This window comes from Equus asinus, chromosome 13, assembly GCF_041296235.1.
Source record: "Equus asinus isolate D_3611 breed Donkey chromosome 13, EquAss-T2T_v2, whole genome shotgun sequence".
In the NCBI taxonomy this organism is placed as follows: Eukaryota; Metazoa; Chordata; class Mammalia; order Perissodactyla; family Equidae; genus Equus; species Equus asinus.
In genome coordinates, this window is record NC_091802.1 from 32,358,210 (window position 1) to 32,375,279 (window position 17,070).

The window sequence follows — 17,070 nt, forward strand, 5'->3', positions numbered from 1 at the left end:
ATATGCATATATGCATACACATATTGGTATATACACATACACATATATACAGACACATACGTTTGTCAGTTCTATGAAACACTGGCTCTAGCAATGCCAACACTGATTAAATTTGTTTACACCAGCTAAAATGCTTTCTTCTCTTGTGTCAGAACTTAAGTAGATGACTACAAAGTATTAATAGATGTGCAGCGGACACGTGGACGGATGGGAATATCCAGTGAGGACTAATTGATCTGGGTATTCTTGGGACAGCTCTGACAGCTATTGCTTTGCCTGAAGCTTGGCTTCCCTGGGATGTAACAATTCAATTTCTGGGAAGACAGTGACAGATGTCAATCTCAGGGAAGAGATTATATGTTATACGGACCATCATCTCCTCTGGTGTTCTGGAACGGTGATTTCAGCCACTGTTCGTTTTAAGTAAGGTGACAGAGGAAATGACCTGAGGTCACTACTTATTATTTCTTGCCTCTAAAGTACTGTTCACCTGGTATATGAACCACTCCTATTTCAAAAGCTAACACAGGCCATCCAGGCTCAAAATTTTGGTTGGGGTAGTGAGAGGATGAAGATTAAAAAACAAACCAAAGGTAAATAGTTCCAAGAAAGACATATAGTGGATGGTTGCTTATGCAGACAGTACTTATCCAGCAACCTTGCCTATCTGAACTAGGAGCGAGGAGCCATGAAGTAACCCCATGAAAACGTCAGAGTAAGGAGAGGGAGTGAAGAGGGCTAACCTTTGCTGAAAGTGTCTATTTTGGGTCAGGTGCTACGATAGGCTCTTTACATACATAGGCTCATTCATTCTGGACAGGAACCCTATGACATGCTAATATTCTTTCCATTCTATAAACGTGGAAATTAAAGCCCATAGAGGTTAAGTAAATGTGCTGAAAGTCATTCAGCAATTCGGCGGAGATGCCAGCATGTGAACCCACGTTTCTCCCAATCCAAAGCCCCTGCTCTTCTTTCCCCTATCCCAGAGGGCCTTCCTGTAATCAAATCCACCTGCGCCAGACTTATGTCCCTGACTCCCACAAAGCCCTGCAGACCCACACTCAAGGACTACTGACAAGCCATTCAAGTAAGTCCGATTATCTGGCATCCTGCCCTCTTCAAATAAGAAACTCCTGAGGAACAGGGTGAAGCATGCAGAGGATAAAAAAGGAGAACGGGGATGAGGGGATTGCCAGGCACACTGAGAGCGGAGAGGGATGACAGCTGTATCTTTATTCTAGCTGATACAGCTTAATATCCCCCCCCGCAGAACTCGCTGTATTATGTACAAGATTGATGTTCTAATGATTTTGTTCAGAGGCCTTGGTACAAGAAGGCAGCGAAGCATGCAACACTTATTAAACAAGACTTTCATCAAGAATAGTTAAGCTAAAATAAGCACTGGTGCTTGAATGCAGTTGACTTCTAGTAAGAAACACCAACTCATGGTAAGCACCCTATTCCTCCATGAGGCTCCAGGGGCTGCGTGAAGGAAGCATTGGTATATTGTTAGATTTTCTTATCTTGGCTGTTTGACTTTTCAAATCTCCAGGAGATAACTACTCATTCTTAGAACTAAGTTTCTATTCTGCTATTTAAAAATGGATAAAGTACAGAGCTCTATCTAAATGAAGATCTGTTTAAAATATCTTTCTTGTCAGATGTAAACATACTACATTAATGTAAGGAGGTGGAGATGGTGCAGCGCGCGTGTGTGTGTGTGTGCGTGTGTGTGGTTGGCTTTGGAGCCAGACAACCCTAAATCTGTAGCTTGGCTCTACAATTTTATATTGTGTGACCATGATAAAGTTAGCTTCTTTTCCTCATAGTTTCTCCAAGTGCAATGGTGAGACAATGATACCCACCACTCTCCTTTGGGGAACAAATCTCTCTTATCTTTTTTCTGCTTTCCTTATGAGTGGAGATTAAGGTCAAGGAAGAGAATTGATGGGCTTCCAAAACACACTCAAAGGGTATATTTTATAGGACTGGAGTGGACTATATAAATGTAGTATCTCTTTCTATTCCTTCCACAGGGACTGTGAGTTGGATCTCACGGCAGTTAAAGGGCTTGTTTACTCTCCTCTTCTCTGCTCTCCTTGGATGCTATCCTCTCTTACAGCAGAAGCCCAGCCCAAGGCTATTGTTCCGGTCTGCAAGGGAGAGTTGTTTAAGCCAGCTGGTACCAGACAATGGGATACAGCCATTCTGTGGCTGGCTATCTCTTTCTGCCTCCTTTTCCCTTGTAGTCAATGATTGTGCCCTTAATAACCTTTCCTGACAGGGTACTAGCTGGCTCTGACACTCAGCTTTGGGTTAGGATACAATGACAGATGGTTAAGGCTAAGCTTAGGTAAAGGAGTTCCCCACAGGGTCTAGACTCATTTACTGACATTTTTCAAAGGCCTTTGAATTCAGAACCCCAGTTAATAATGAATGCTAGTTTGCCTTCCTTTGATTGGGCATTTCTTTTAAGGACCTTCTAGAAGACAGGTGTGGCTAAGGGCAGGATGCAGCTTACCACCATCATAATACCGTCCTAGTAAGAGCAGAGTGATGCCCACTTTTCAAGTTGCTAAGAGGATTGATTAAAAGATACAATGCATAGAAAAAGACACTTAACACTTGCCTGGCTATTGAGCACCAGCTAGTGCCCAGTCAATGCTCATTTCCCTCACACCCCATACCCTTTCCCTTATTAATTACAAAGTTAATATAAGAAAGAAACCCAATGCAAGTTTGAATATGGGTTTTAATTTTCCTGCCACCCCTCCAGGACAGTGACTCAGATCTCCCAGGAACTATACATAGTTAACACAGCATATCAGAGTGCGACTTTCCTTCCAGAAAGGTTATGATTCTGGAAGTGAATAGTACGATGCTAAATATAATCTGTGCATGGATTTCCTGAGTCCTCTGTTCCAAAAAGTCCCTTTCTCCTTCACATGTTATAAACTACACCTTTGCTTTACCAGTTACTTTTTTCTAGAGACCACAAGAAAAAAACATATCATGAAAATACTTTGCCAGGTTTATCCCTAGTTTTCCTTGAACGTTTCAAATATGAAGATTTCGCATTCTCAGTGTTTTCAATGGTCATATAACTTCTCATTCTTTCCCCCATATGGTTTCTCCGTGTTGTACACTAATGATGACTATTTACTGGACATTTACCGTGTTCAAAGTTCTCTGCTAGGTGCTTAACATTTCACAACTCTAGAAAGTAGGTAATATTCTCTTATTTTATGATGAGAAAATTGAGGTGAAGAGAGATATAGAAACCTGTGTAAAGTCACAGAGCTTGTGAATCCAAAATCTAGATACTGCTTTGGAAAATATTTGCACATTAGAAAGGAGAGCAAGGACACATCTGCCTTTTCCTCCCCAAATGCACACCAAGAATAATTTGATAAAAAGGACATCTAAGTGAGTCTCCTGAGATCTTACGTGTCTGTTGGGCTTCCCTTTGTGTTCTCCTAACATGAAAGGAGTGACCCAGAACACCGTAGAAGGATATCAGACTGCTTTGTCCAGGGTGAAACTAACTGGTCTGAAGCTAGAGAATGTATTCCTGTTGAGGCTCTCAAAGACAGCCTCCATCTCTGTCTGCCGGGGACAGTCTAGTACCTCAGAAAGGATGCTGGAACCAGAAGACTTTGATTCTGTTCTGGCTTGGTAATTTAGTTGCTGTGAATTTTCTGACAACTATTCTAGGCTCTTATTTTCCTCATCTATAAAATAGGGAAAATAATCAGGTACGCATACCTCAAAGGTGTTCTGAACCTCCACTGAGATAGGTTTGTTCACATACTGCCTTATTTATCTAAGCTATTTATTGTCTGTCTTTCCTCACTATTATGTAAATTCCATGATATCAGGGAACTAGTCTATATATTTCACTACTGTATCTCCAAGTCATGGAACACTGTCTGGCACACAGCAAATGCTCAAAACATATTTGCAGAATGAATGAACTGTGTACACTGTAAAGTATTAAAAACGCTAATTATTATTAGTATTATTGTTAAGTTTTAAGATACACAAAGTGTATTTTTTTCACTGGATATTAACTTTTCATAAAAATTAATAATTTTAGCTAGAAATAAATTCAAGAAGTCAACATTTAAGTTCAAATGATGATCCTGTTCCAATTTTTTGATGTTTCCCTTGAAATAATTACTGGTTTTTTGTTTTCTAAATGATATCTGATATTAGCATTTAAATCACATGAAGTGAAAACGGTGAGGTTTCATTCTTGTTACTAATTTTTGTAACCTCCAAGAGGGCTTCTCAGTTTTGCTGATTGTTCTGCAACTTCCAGGTTCTCTCCAGATGTGAAGAAAATTGCTTACTCGGTTGAGATGCTTGCACTTACTTGATGAAGTACTTGATTCCATCTGCTGTGTAAGCTTCCTCCCACCCGTAAGGTAGACCTAGAGTGAAAGGAAACCAAAAATACATTTAATAAGATGATAAAGATAACTTTATTTCCTGGACACAAACTTCCCACATCTTGAACGCATTTCTTATACAAAATAATTTTCTAGAAAGGAAGAATTAAAACAATTCAGAGGAGTTCTCATGTCAGCATCTTTACAACACAATAAATAAGTCTCAAACAGTTAACAATCTGCTTTAGTTGCATTAACTGGATTATGGCTTGTCATTTACATGTGGTGAGCATTTTTGTCAGCAGGATTTTAAGCAGAAATTTTTGGTGCAGGGGATGGTTTTTGCCTGGAGGCAAAAGGATGGACAAGATGGCGTCTGCTTGTCTATTCTGGCTCAAAGTTTCTTTAATTGGCTCCCTTTACATTCTTTCGCTCAGCTCCACAGGGAATCGGTGCCTGAACGCCAGCTCAGCAGGGGTTTGAAAGTAGCTTTTCGACAAGACAAAATTTCTTATGAAGTCTGAAAGTTGAGCAAAGTGATTTACAGTCGATTGTGGTATTTTATTTTGTTAATTAAGAATTTTGTGCAGTAAACATAAATGGCCAAACAATTTGCTAAACTTAGCTTCCATTTTTGTAATGGGCTTGAGAATAGTTAGTTAGATATAAAGGAATGCAGACTGAAGTAAGCAGGCAATTATTTGGCCATATTTCTGTAAATGAATACATTTTTGTCCTCATCATACCAAGAGAACAGGTCCATGTGGAGGCAGCCACCTTCTCTTATATTCCAAACAGAACCCCCTAGAATACAATGGTTTCGAACTCTCTGCTTTATCCCTGAGTACTGCTAAGGATTTTAGTTGACCCTTTGGATCAGTCCTTTGATACTGGCTTATCAAGCTCCTTTGATGGGCATAAAATATATCAACACACTACAGAACAGACTCCATGGCTCAGGTAGCCTATAGCTTTAGAAAGTTACAGAGCTATAACAAAAAACCATTGACTTCCATTTCCCCAAGTCTCAGCAAGAGGCAGAGCAAAAAATGTAGGAACAGTACCTATTTGAATGAAATAAAATCCTACTCTATCACCATTCGCTTTGTAGAGAATACTCATTGAGAATGGCTCAAAGGATGTTGTTTTTATAATTCAGAAAAACAAAACAAACTTTATTTTATATTTATCTCCAGTCCTTTAACATAAGTTGTATAAAATAAGACCTTTGCCCAAAATTCTGCAACTACTTCCTTTATAGATTAACATAGGCCACCTAGAAGTTTCTTTTCTCTCTTAATGAATAAATGTTCCTATTTTAAGTAGAAAATAAGCACTTCTGGGAACTCAGCACAAGCAAATGACTGGCTTCTTAAAAGCCCCTGAAGTGGCACTATATACATCTCCTCCAGGATCCACTGCCAGCACAGGCCCTGCCAGATAAGCCATGCTAGATAAACCGCGGCCGCCGCAGCAATTCAAGAGGATTCATTTTCTCTCTTCAGACTTTCTGCGCCTTTGTTACAGATCATTTCGTTCATCACTGACAAGTCCCTCACCTGCAGGGAAGAATCTGATGACTGGACATAAAAACCTTGATTTCATGACAAAAATGCTCACAATTACCAGGATTTCTGATCAATAAGGCAAAGACAGCTAAAAGTTAAGTAGCAAGTCATTGTAATGGGACTAAGATTTTTGTCTAAATGACTTATCTGCATATTATCAGCATAATTATATCCACACTTCTAATTTGTTAATTCACAGATTTTTTTTTAATGAAAAGGAAAAAGAACGTACGCTGTAAAAATAGTATCTTTTCATCCACAGGATCATTTGGAAATCGAGATTGACAATGGGACACCACAATGCCTGTGTCATCAGAATAGAACTCTTGCCCTGATTCTTTGCTTAAAATTATTAAAAAAGGACTACAACTTCACAACAGGCTTATTAAAGGCACTAATTCATACCCATTTAAATCAAAATGGTTATTCAATGACTGTAGCCATAGAGATATTCCTGTGTATTAAATAATATGTATAGCTTATTTTAGAATAAATTCTCTGTTCTGAAAAAGTAACCATTTCTTTTTAGAAGACTGAACATTTTCTTCTTTCTCTTACAGTTAACATAATCTGCAAAAAACAGACTTGGAGACTAAATTGATAGTAACTATCTCTCAGTGATAGTTTGGTAATAGAAAACACAATCAGTGTCCAATTATAAACTGAAAAACACAATATATTGATAAGCCAAACAGCCTACTTCATATAAAAAGAGCACTTTTGATTTTTACAAGCTTATATGATTATGATAGACTCAGTTTTCCATTAGCAAAGGTTTTCATTTCTTCATAATGAGTGATTTGGGCATCATTATAACATATTATCTAAATACTTTCCAATTATTGTTATTGTTCCAAGGCATTAAAATTTTTCTACATTCCCCATATCTTTATATTTGCAAATATATAATGCTTCTATTTTTCCTTTTCTTTTCATATTTGTTTTAAAATTGTTATGACAACTATAATCACTTGAAATTGTTTCTGATTGGAAGTGTTTGTCTATGAACCCTCATATAACATTCTTTCCATCAGAGATTATCTATTTCCAATCAACCACTTCCTTGTGATGACTCCAAAATCTTAAGAGTATCTTGCCAAAGTAAGAGTCCTGTATATATTCAGCTTAGAATAGTGGCTGTCACTTAAAACTCAACATATCCAAAACTAAACTCATTGTATTTCCATACAAAATAGTTCCCTTCCAATTTCCCAGTCTATATGTACCAAGAGTCTCTTTGTCACATTTGACCTATTTATTAAATACTTATTGATCATTTATTATGTGTTCAGCATTTTACTTGGTGCTCAATATACAATGATAAATAAACATGGACCTTGATCCTATGGAACTTTAAAAAATAATCATAAATAAAGATATCATTAAAAATACATACTATGAAGAAAAAGTATTGAATACAATGAAAGAATAACCCATAGCATAGAATGGCTAAACTCCCTAATACGTAAACAACCCCTACAAATCAGTAAGGAAAAGGTGAATGACAAAGAGGAATCTGTGGAATATTTAGGACATGGGAAACATAAATGCACTTAAACATGAAAATATGCTCAACTTTTCTTAATAGAAATACAAATTAAACTATTAAGAGATGCCATGTTCATCATGTTAGCAAAGATTAAAAAGTAGTTTGATAAGACAGTGTACTGAGGGTGTGAAGAGGTAGTCATTGTCATATTGATGGAAATATAAATTGATAATATATTTATGGGTAGAAACGTCAATATCTAAAATCTTAAATGCTAGTAACAGTTGACATTTATTGAGTGGTTATTTGCGAGATTATTCTAAGCACTATACATATACCAACTCACCAAACCTCACAACAATTCTAAGAGAGGTGCCGCTATGATTCCCATTTTACAAATGAGGAAACTGAGGCATGGAAAGGTTAAATCACTTGCCTCAGGTTACAAAGCTGGCGGGGGGCAGAGCCCAGACTCTTAACTACAATTGCTGAACTGTCTCCATGGACCATTTAATCCAGAAACTCTTCTAAGAATTTATTCTATAGATATACTTAATATATGAAATTATTAATTATGAAAACAAAAGATGGGAAATAATCCAAATAACCACCAATGGGGACTGATTAAATAAAGACTATATATACATCCAGATAATGGGCTATTATCTAGCTGTGAAAAAGAATGAGGAAGTAATTTGGACAAGGGGGTGTAGTGGCAAGGAAGGATCTTTGGAGGAGCTGTAGTTATCCAGGTACAGACACTGGGAAGAACATTCTAGGTGAGTGAACAGCATGTGCGAAGGCTCTGGAATTGGGAAGGGCTGGGCACATTTGAGGAAGTGAGAGATCACTGTCACTGGAGCACAGTGAGTGAGGGAGGAGGAGAGCGAGAGAGGAGCTGGTTAGAGAGACAGGCAAATATGACTATACAGGGTTTTGCAGGCCATGTTAAAATTGTTTGAAAGTTTCTTAAAAAGGAAGCAGGAGATCTGCTCCTGTTTAAGATGAAGAAAACTGCAAGAGAATGTTGCTCCCACCATCTGTGGGGAAAAGCTGCACAACCTAAAAAAAATAATAATTTTTTTTGAGTTCTTCAGAGACTGAGTTCCTCACCTGAGCTGACCCTCAAGTGAACTGAATTCCAAAGGCGGACTAGCCCCTCTGAGGCAAGATGGGGCACACGAACTCTTTCTCTCTTTGCAGAACACAGGGAGAAGAGGTGTTGCCATAAAAGTGAGTGAGAAGAAAAACATCTAAAATTGTAACAAATTCGTAAAGCCTGATGATGGGCTAGCATGATAGGTTAGGGTCCCTGGGAGCCCAGACACATGGAGAGCCTGCCCTGCCTAAATGGTTCTTTGCTGAGGAGAAAGACTGGGAGTGAGCTCATGTAGGACTTGCAAAGGCTCGAGGGTGGTCCAGGCACACCATCCATGCTCTGGGCCCTGCATGAGTACCAGATGGTGATTAACTGCTACAGGGGGACAGACATAAAACTTGCAGATGCCCCATCTCCTCCTCTGATATGAAGTAACAGCCGGCTGCTGCTGGAAGAGAAACAAGAGACACTCCCACACTCTGGACAGGACTCTGAGTGACATAAGGCAAAAATCATCTATTCCTGGGGGTGGGGCAAGAAATTGTCACAGCCCCTGGTCCCTGCCCTGACTCCAGGAAAACCGCTTTTGTGGGGATAGGGGGCTGGGTAGAAAACCTGATGTCTTCACCCTGCACTGACCCGAGTCACTGGAGGGGTGAGCGCAGGAAACCTTTCAAATCCAGAATCCTGCACTGGTACATAGCAGAGTTTGACTTCCACAAGGAGAGTGGCAGGAAACCCACCTGAGCACCGAGTAGGAGACAGGGCTGTTTGCCTCTGAGGAGGGACAGGAAGGTGGAGAAAGTCCCACTCTTGAGATTCGGGCACAGGGCTTGCCTAACCAGGGACTGGAGTAGAAAAACAAAGAGCCTTTGTCCTACTCTCCATCCGCCCCATCCACCACTAACCTTGCACTGAGTAAAAAGCCACAGCTGTCTACTTCGGGGGAGGGCAAGAGAGCAGACATTAAACACCCACTGTGACGCAGGTGTGTAGAGCCTGCTGCCAGCTGATGGGGCAGGAATACAGAGAAAAACTCTCTGTATTCCAGACCTCACATAAGCACAAGAGAGTGGCAGGCGACCATGAGAGAAAGTTGAAGTCTGTGGTGAACTCAATGGAACTCTAGAAACAAAATGCAAATCCAGCTCATCTACAAATAAGGGTGAATAAACCCTCCACATGGATGGCCTGATAGAGAAGAGACACGCCCATTTCTGGGTTTAAACAACATTTATCTCAGTCTCTACAGTTTTGTATCTTCAATGTCTGACATTCAATCAAAATTATGAGACACACAGAAAAGTAAGAGAGAAGAAAACGAAGATTCATTGCCCAAAGCTAAAACCACCAACAGAACCAGATCCAGAGGTGGATAAAATATTGGATTTAAAAATAATTATAACTATACATTAAAAGATCTAGTGGAATCCAGTGAATTATGGTCTGTATAACTGCAGTAATGTTAATTACTTGTGTACATTATGCAAAAGGTAGCTGATTGACCTCACTGAGGCCCGGAGTCTTGTTAAATGGTGTGATGGAAGGAGAGAGGGCCAAGTGACCTGAGGGAATTTGTAAGGATGATTGGAATAACAGACCCCAGACTTTAAGCTGAATGAGAATAAAGTAAAAACAACAGTTGAAGCTAAACGATAGAGAGAATAGAGAGATCTTATTGAGGACAACAGACCATGTGGTAAGCTGGAAAGGTGAGAAGTTTGAGTGGGAGAGTGGGAAGTTTGAACCACCACCTGTACATGCCAACGTTCGTGGCAGGAGTAGAGGAAGATGGTAAAGTAAAAAAAAAAGGGCACTGGACAAAAAGAACTGCAAAGTGAAGGTGATGGGTTCACATGAATGATGGCAGGAGTTGAGATGGGGAGAAATCTGGAGAATGAGAATTCTAAGAATAAAATAGAGAAGGACAATACCATCAATCTCAGACAGAGCTCAAACAGAGCCAAATTAATCTGAAAAACACTTGCTAGAGTAATTGTTATAAAATTCAAAGGCATTTATTCTTTAGCATCTGATATCTTGAGAGGAAGAGAAAGAGAAGGAGCGAGAGAGAGAGAGAAGGGGTGTGGGGGAGAGAGAGATCTTTAACGCACAATTAATAAGGCTTCACTAAAAAATATGACATTCAGCACATAGTGGAATTTTCACTTGATTTGCAGTCAGAAAATCTGAATCTATGTAATGTTCCTTAGTTTCAAGTTGAATAACCACGGAAAAGTAATAATCTTGTGGAATCCCAACTTTCTCATCTATATAGAGGTGGTAATAGCACTTATCTTGCCTAGCTTATAGGGTTATCATGAGACTCTTATTAGATAATATAAACTATACAATGACATACAAAAGGAGACTGTTATTATTCATAGTAATGAAAATAACAGCTCCTTCTTCATTGCTTATGGTTCTAGAGATATAAAGTAATTTGAATACTTAATATAGGAAAAGTATTTAAATTGTCTACAGGGGAAATCTCCATCAGGGTGTATTTTTTACAACTCTTTCCTCAGTACAGGAAATTGCACTCATAATAACATTCAGCAAAAGAATAACAAAAACTAATGGGACACTGTGAACCTCATTGAGTGGTGTGATGGTAAATAACAACCAGCTCTTGCACGGGGAGCCCTAATTTGTAGCATTTGTTGATTTATGTGGTGTAAATACTGCTACCACGACTGATTTCAAGCTACTAATGTGATATCATTGACTACAGAGTTGGGAAGAAATGTACAATAGTACACCATGATAAAGTATTCCCATATATAAAAGATGTAAATAACCTCAAGAACAAAGATATTAGTAAAATGTAGGAAAATAATTAGGAAATGGTGAGTTATGACTATTTATTACTTTTTCTTTTAGTATATATATATGTTTTTTCGTGAGGAAGATTGGACCTGAGCTAACATCTGTTGCCAATCTTCCTCTTTTTGCTTGAGGAAGATGGTCCCTTAGCTAATATCTGTGCCAATCTTCCTCTACTTTGTATATAGGATGCTGCCACAGCATGGCTTGATGAGCAGTGTGTAGGTCCGTGCCCAGGATCCAAACCCACAAACCCTGGGCCACTGAAACAGAGCACGTGAACTTAACCAGTACACCACTGGGCTGGCCCCTCTTTTGGTATAATTTAATTTTCAGTTTAAACATTTTAATTTTTTTTTTTTTGAGGAAGATTAGCCCTGAGCTAACTACTGCCAGTCCTCTTTTTGCTGAGGAAGCCTGGCCCTGAGCTAACATCGTGCCCATCTTCCTCTGCTTTATATGTGGGATGCCTACCACAGCATGGCGTGCCAAGAGGTGCCATGTCCGCACCCGGGATCCGAACCGGCAAACCCTGGGCCACCAGGAAGCTGAATGTGCGAACTTAACCACTGCACCACTGGGCCAGCCCCAAACGTTTCAATTTTTAATAATGACTATGTTTGACAATCAGCTCACAAAACTCGTGCAAGCCAGTACTAGTCAGCTCAAACATAACTACTGTGGAACGCATCTCTTAGTTCTTGGTCCTAATAGGCAGAAAGTTCCAAAAACCAAAGGATTAGAAATACTGTACTGTCCAATAGGTGATTACATGACACTGGTATCAGCCTTTCATGATGTGGAGAATCACTGCCTAACAATAAACTATGTATTTATCAAACGTTTACATAGAGCTTTCTAGGTGCCTGACATTCTTCTAGGTATTTTATAAATATTAACTCACTGTACCCTCATAACAACCATTTGAGATAGGTGCGATTATTAACCTCCTTTTACAGAGGAAGCTGAGGGATAAAGAGGTTTCAGTAACTTGTTCACTGTCACACTCCTAACAAACCGTGCAGTCACAATTTGAACCCAAGGAGTCTCGTGCTACAGCCTATGCATCTAACCATTGTCCACTTGTTTCCAATTCTCTAACCCCTGTTTGCATTGCCATCAATGAATATTTTTAAATGGTCAAATAATACTTTTGCCTAACTTTCTGAAGAACAAAAAAAGAAAACAAAACTCTCAACATCTCAATTTCTGCCTTATTACCAAGAGAAATGCTCTTTTGAAAGGAACTGAAATAATTTTTAGGGTTGAACACAAAGCAGTCTATTTTAGAGACATTTCATGCTAGATGTATGTTTGCACAAGTTAATTCGTAGGTCTGAACTACAGTGCCAATTTGAAAAGAACTACTAGCTAATTTTCCTATGAAAAAGGAATCTATTATGCTGAGAGATGGTTGTAACCTATAAACAACCAAATAATGCAGTATTTTAAATATAAAAATAACTTCCAAGGAAATAATTTCTTAAAAATCTATACAGATTTCCTGAATTGTGCTTTAAACACTCCTTAAACTTAGACTTGCATAAATTCTGTATTAACAAAATTGTAGACCTCTTTTTTTTATCACATGGTTACATACATCATTTGGACAAGCAAAAAAAAAAAAGAAAATGATATATAATGTAGGAAGATTTTATGTGTTTTTATATTTGTATGTCTCAAATTCATAAGTTAAAATCTTAACATAATTCGATACAAGTTATTTGTAGTTAGATGTCATTCACTGAGCAAGTTAAAAGCTGTAATATGTAAAAGGAATAACATGGTAACAATATTCCTAGAGGTTATTTGGTGGTTCATAGTCTTCTTTATCCTCTTGTCACTGTTTTTGGGCAAATAAATACTAAACTAATACCCACATAAGAAGGAAAAAGCTAACATTCATTTTTATATTTATCTTCCCAACAGATGCAAAACAGTATTTTTACAAATGGAATTCTTTTACACCCAGTTAAAACCATAGGGTCATTTCCTTGAACTCTGATGTCCAGGCATTCAAGAAGCCCCCTTAAATGTTCTTTCTTACACAGCTAATGCTCATGTTATGACCCAGGCTGAAAATGAGAATGTAGGATTTCATTGGCAGTTGTCTTTGGGCATTTATGCAACTCTGGGGGAATGATCTGGTTTAGGTTTATTTTGCTTAACATCAGTAACATACAACGGACTTCATTCCGTGAACTAATATAACTCAGCATAAAACTTCCTGAAGCTTTCCTCACTAGAGTGTGAGATCTCTCTCTGCTTAATCAATCTAAGGAGATGATACGTGTGTGTGTGTGTGTGTGGGCGGGGGGGGGGGGGTCCTAATTCCTTTTAATGAATAAAGATAAACAGGCTTTCTTTAAAGCACGGCTTTTATTACATTAATAAACATATTAAGGAGTCAGTGGCTATTGAGTATGAATTACTGGACCTATTAGAAGGAAAAAAATATGAATTGCACCTCCTCTTTTCTACTCCACTCATGAAAACTGATATAGTTATTAGTGGTGGTAAAGCTGCTGTCAAACAAGCTTGATTTCTACTGGTTAAGAGTAACAGCAATGTTGGGATTCCAAAATGGACACTACTATTTGCCTGCCGCTAACAGGTTACCTGAGAGTAATAGGTAGACAGACTTGATCTAAGAAAATAGGAACAGCAGTTCGTTAACTAGGTCAAGATGCTAGATTCAAACCGACAGAAATTAGTCTATCTCTCAAGGTGATTCCACGAATATCTCTATGGAATGTCATTAGCTTTCTACTACCATAACATATTTATAAAAGCACCCCATACCAGAATACCAGAATCTTAAAAATGAAGTATTTTGGAAGTAAGTTTTCATGAAAACACACTCACTGTTCATGGTTATATTAGTTTTTGACTCTTGCATAACATAGTACAACAAACTTAGTGGCTTAACATGACACTCGTTTATTAGTCTTGTAAGTTAAAAGTCTGGCATTGCATGACTGGGTTCTCTGCTCAGGGTATTAAGGCTGAAATCAAGGTGTCGACTGGGATGAGTTTCCGTCTCAAGGTTAGGGGGAAAAATTTGCCCCCAAATTCATTTTTGTTGCTGGCAGCATTCAGTCCCTCACAGCTGTAGGACTGAAGTCCCTGTTTTCTTGCTGGATGTCAGTCAGGGGCTGCTCTTGGCTCTTAGAAGTAGTTGGCATTCCTTGCCATGTGACCCCCTCCATCCTCAAGCTAGCAATGACGCACAGAATCTTTTTCATGCTTCCAAATCTGACTTCTCTGTTTTTGATTTCTAGACTCAAATTTAAAGGGCTCATGTGATTAGGTCAGGCTCACTAGGATAATCTCCCTGTCTTAAGGTTAACTAATTAATATGCAAAATCCCTTCACAGCAACACCTAGATTAGTACTCGGTTGAATGACTGATAGAAGGAAGGTGAGTGTATACCCATGGCCATGAATTTGGGGGGGCCATGTTAGAATTCTGCCTACCACAATGCTCATATTTATTTCATATAATGTCTAAATCAGAGGTGGGACACTTTTTCTGTCCCTAGGAAGGGAAATGTCATTGAACTATATCAAAGGCCACATACAAATAAAAAAATCTTCAAAACTAATTTCAGTTTTTTAAAAGGAGATGCAAAAAATATCAAAGTAATCCACAATTTAAATTAGTCAAGGGATTATAAACTTTTCCCCCCAATAAATCTAGGAAACTAAAAAACAGTTCTGTGTTTCATCCTGTGGTCAAGGAGAGAAAGTAGCAAAAGAGGAAAAAGGGGAAGAAAAAGAAAAGGCAGCAAGCAAGGGGATGAGAGACCGGAAGATAGGAGAAGATGAAAAAGATTTAAAAAAATGCTTACTGCTCTTAACTAAGTTGGCTATGAAATCTTATAGTTTTACGTATAATTATAGAGCACTTAAAAACAAAGACAGGAGAGAGAGAGAACACACAAAAGGAATCAGGGCAGGTTAAACTTAGGTACAGTAAAGTTGGGCAGGTAAAGTGGGTTTGGAGATGGTGGCCTCAAATCTCCAGACCCCATCTCTCCATCTGATCTGGAATCTCGTCCAAGCTACCCCTGGTATGGTTGGTCAAGGTCTCCCTCACCCTTGTCCACCATGGTAATCTCTTGAACATCCTCAGCAGTACCTCTGGCTCCTTACCTGCCTAGATCCTGGATCTGTCAGAAACTCCATTCAACACGTTTTCTACTCACATTTGTTGAGTGCCTACTATCCAAGGCCTGGTAGAATGGTGACCAGATTCAGAACAGTGCCTCACACACACATACGGGACACTCAAGAAATATTTTTTGACTGACTGCAGAAATTTGCCTCCCATGAAGGCTGATGGTTAAGTGAATCTCGCACATATTTGAAATTTTATTATTGTTGTGAGGTCTTTGTACTCTCCGGGGGAACTTTCTCACAAATATTTGCACAACTGTTATTTGTGGATTTTGACAACAGGATAGTGGAGGACCAACAGACATGTAGTTTTAGAAACGCTGTCACAGACCAGATGAAATTAAGTTAAGATCATTTATATTTCCCACCCTGAGGATAAATAATGCAACTCTAAACATTGCTAGTCCCTAATCATGTAGCGTTTTGCTGTTAACATTCTTGTCTTAAAAAAAACAAGGGTGTTTATCTGAAGATCTGTTAAGGATCTCACATTATTTTCAGGTAAAATTTTAAAAAGTCATAAAAACAAAACTTCTTTCAGATATTGGCCTTTAAGAAGATTGGTTTAAATTTTTATTAAATGCATTTTAAAAAAGATTTAAAGAAAAGCAATAAAAGCATCTTTGTAGAGCAGGTAAATTTTCCTAATAATAGCTTTCATGCAGACAGAGAACTCAATATTGATTACATTAAAGAGTTACAAACTCAAATAAAGGTGATTTGAACTTTGCTTTTTCTCCTCTGCAAAGAACATTAGCTCTCACCATATAGTTGATGGCTACTTAAAATTTTTAAAAAATCCATAGTGTGGCATTCAAGACCATTTCAGAACACATATCCACAGAAAGACATGTACTTGAATGGTCATAGAAGCTTTATTCATAATAGCCCCAAACTGAAAGCAATTAAAATGTCCATCAATTGGTGACTGGATAAATAAATTGTGGAATATCAATACAATGGAATACTGCTCAACAATATTGATACAACTGATACATACAACATCATGGATGAATCTCAAAAGCACTATAATAAGTGGAAGATGCTAGATAGTTATAGTCTATTTATATTAAATTTAGAACAGGCAAGACTATAGCGACAGAAAGCAGATCAGTGCCTGCCTGGGACCAGGGTGATGGAGGGGAATGATTACACAGGAGAAAGTTCTAGAGTAATGGAAATATTCTAGAACATGATCATGGTGGTGTTACACAACTGTCTACATTTGTCAAAACTCAATGAATGGTACATTTACATATTATTGTATGTAAGTTATACTTTTTAATTAAAAATTTTAAAAAGCAGAGGGAAATCTCTCAAAGCAGCAGTATAAACAACCCCATTAAAAAAAAAAAGACACTTTAAAATAGGGCTCCTCTTCATGTCCTATCAATCCCACATACTGCCTAGTCACTGAGCTATTTCCTGGAACATACTATTGACTTCTTTCCTTCTATGCTCTTTCAGATGCTATTCTTTCCACCTGGAACACTCATTGCCTTGGAATACTTTCAC

General features: G+C 38.3%; 1 protein-coding gene across 5 annotated transcripts in view; it reads right to left on the minus strand.

The window, feature by feature from the left end:
* Window positions 1-17,070, minus strand: part of STXBP4 (syntaxin binding protein 4) — a 160,050-nt gene that overhangs the window by 13,952 nt on the left and 129,028 nt on the right. For all 5 annotated transcript variants that reach the window (XM_070482975.1, XM_044746110.2, XM_070482973.1 and 2 more), the window contains one exon: window positions 4,379-4,436. In XM_070482975.1, the coding sequence (XP_070339076.1) occupies window positions 4,379-4,436 (58 nt within the window). The remainder of the gene's footprint in view (window positions 1-4,378; window positions 4,437-17,070) is intronic.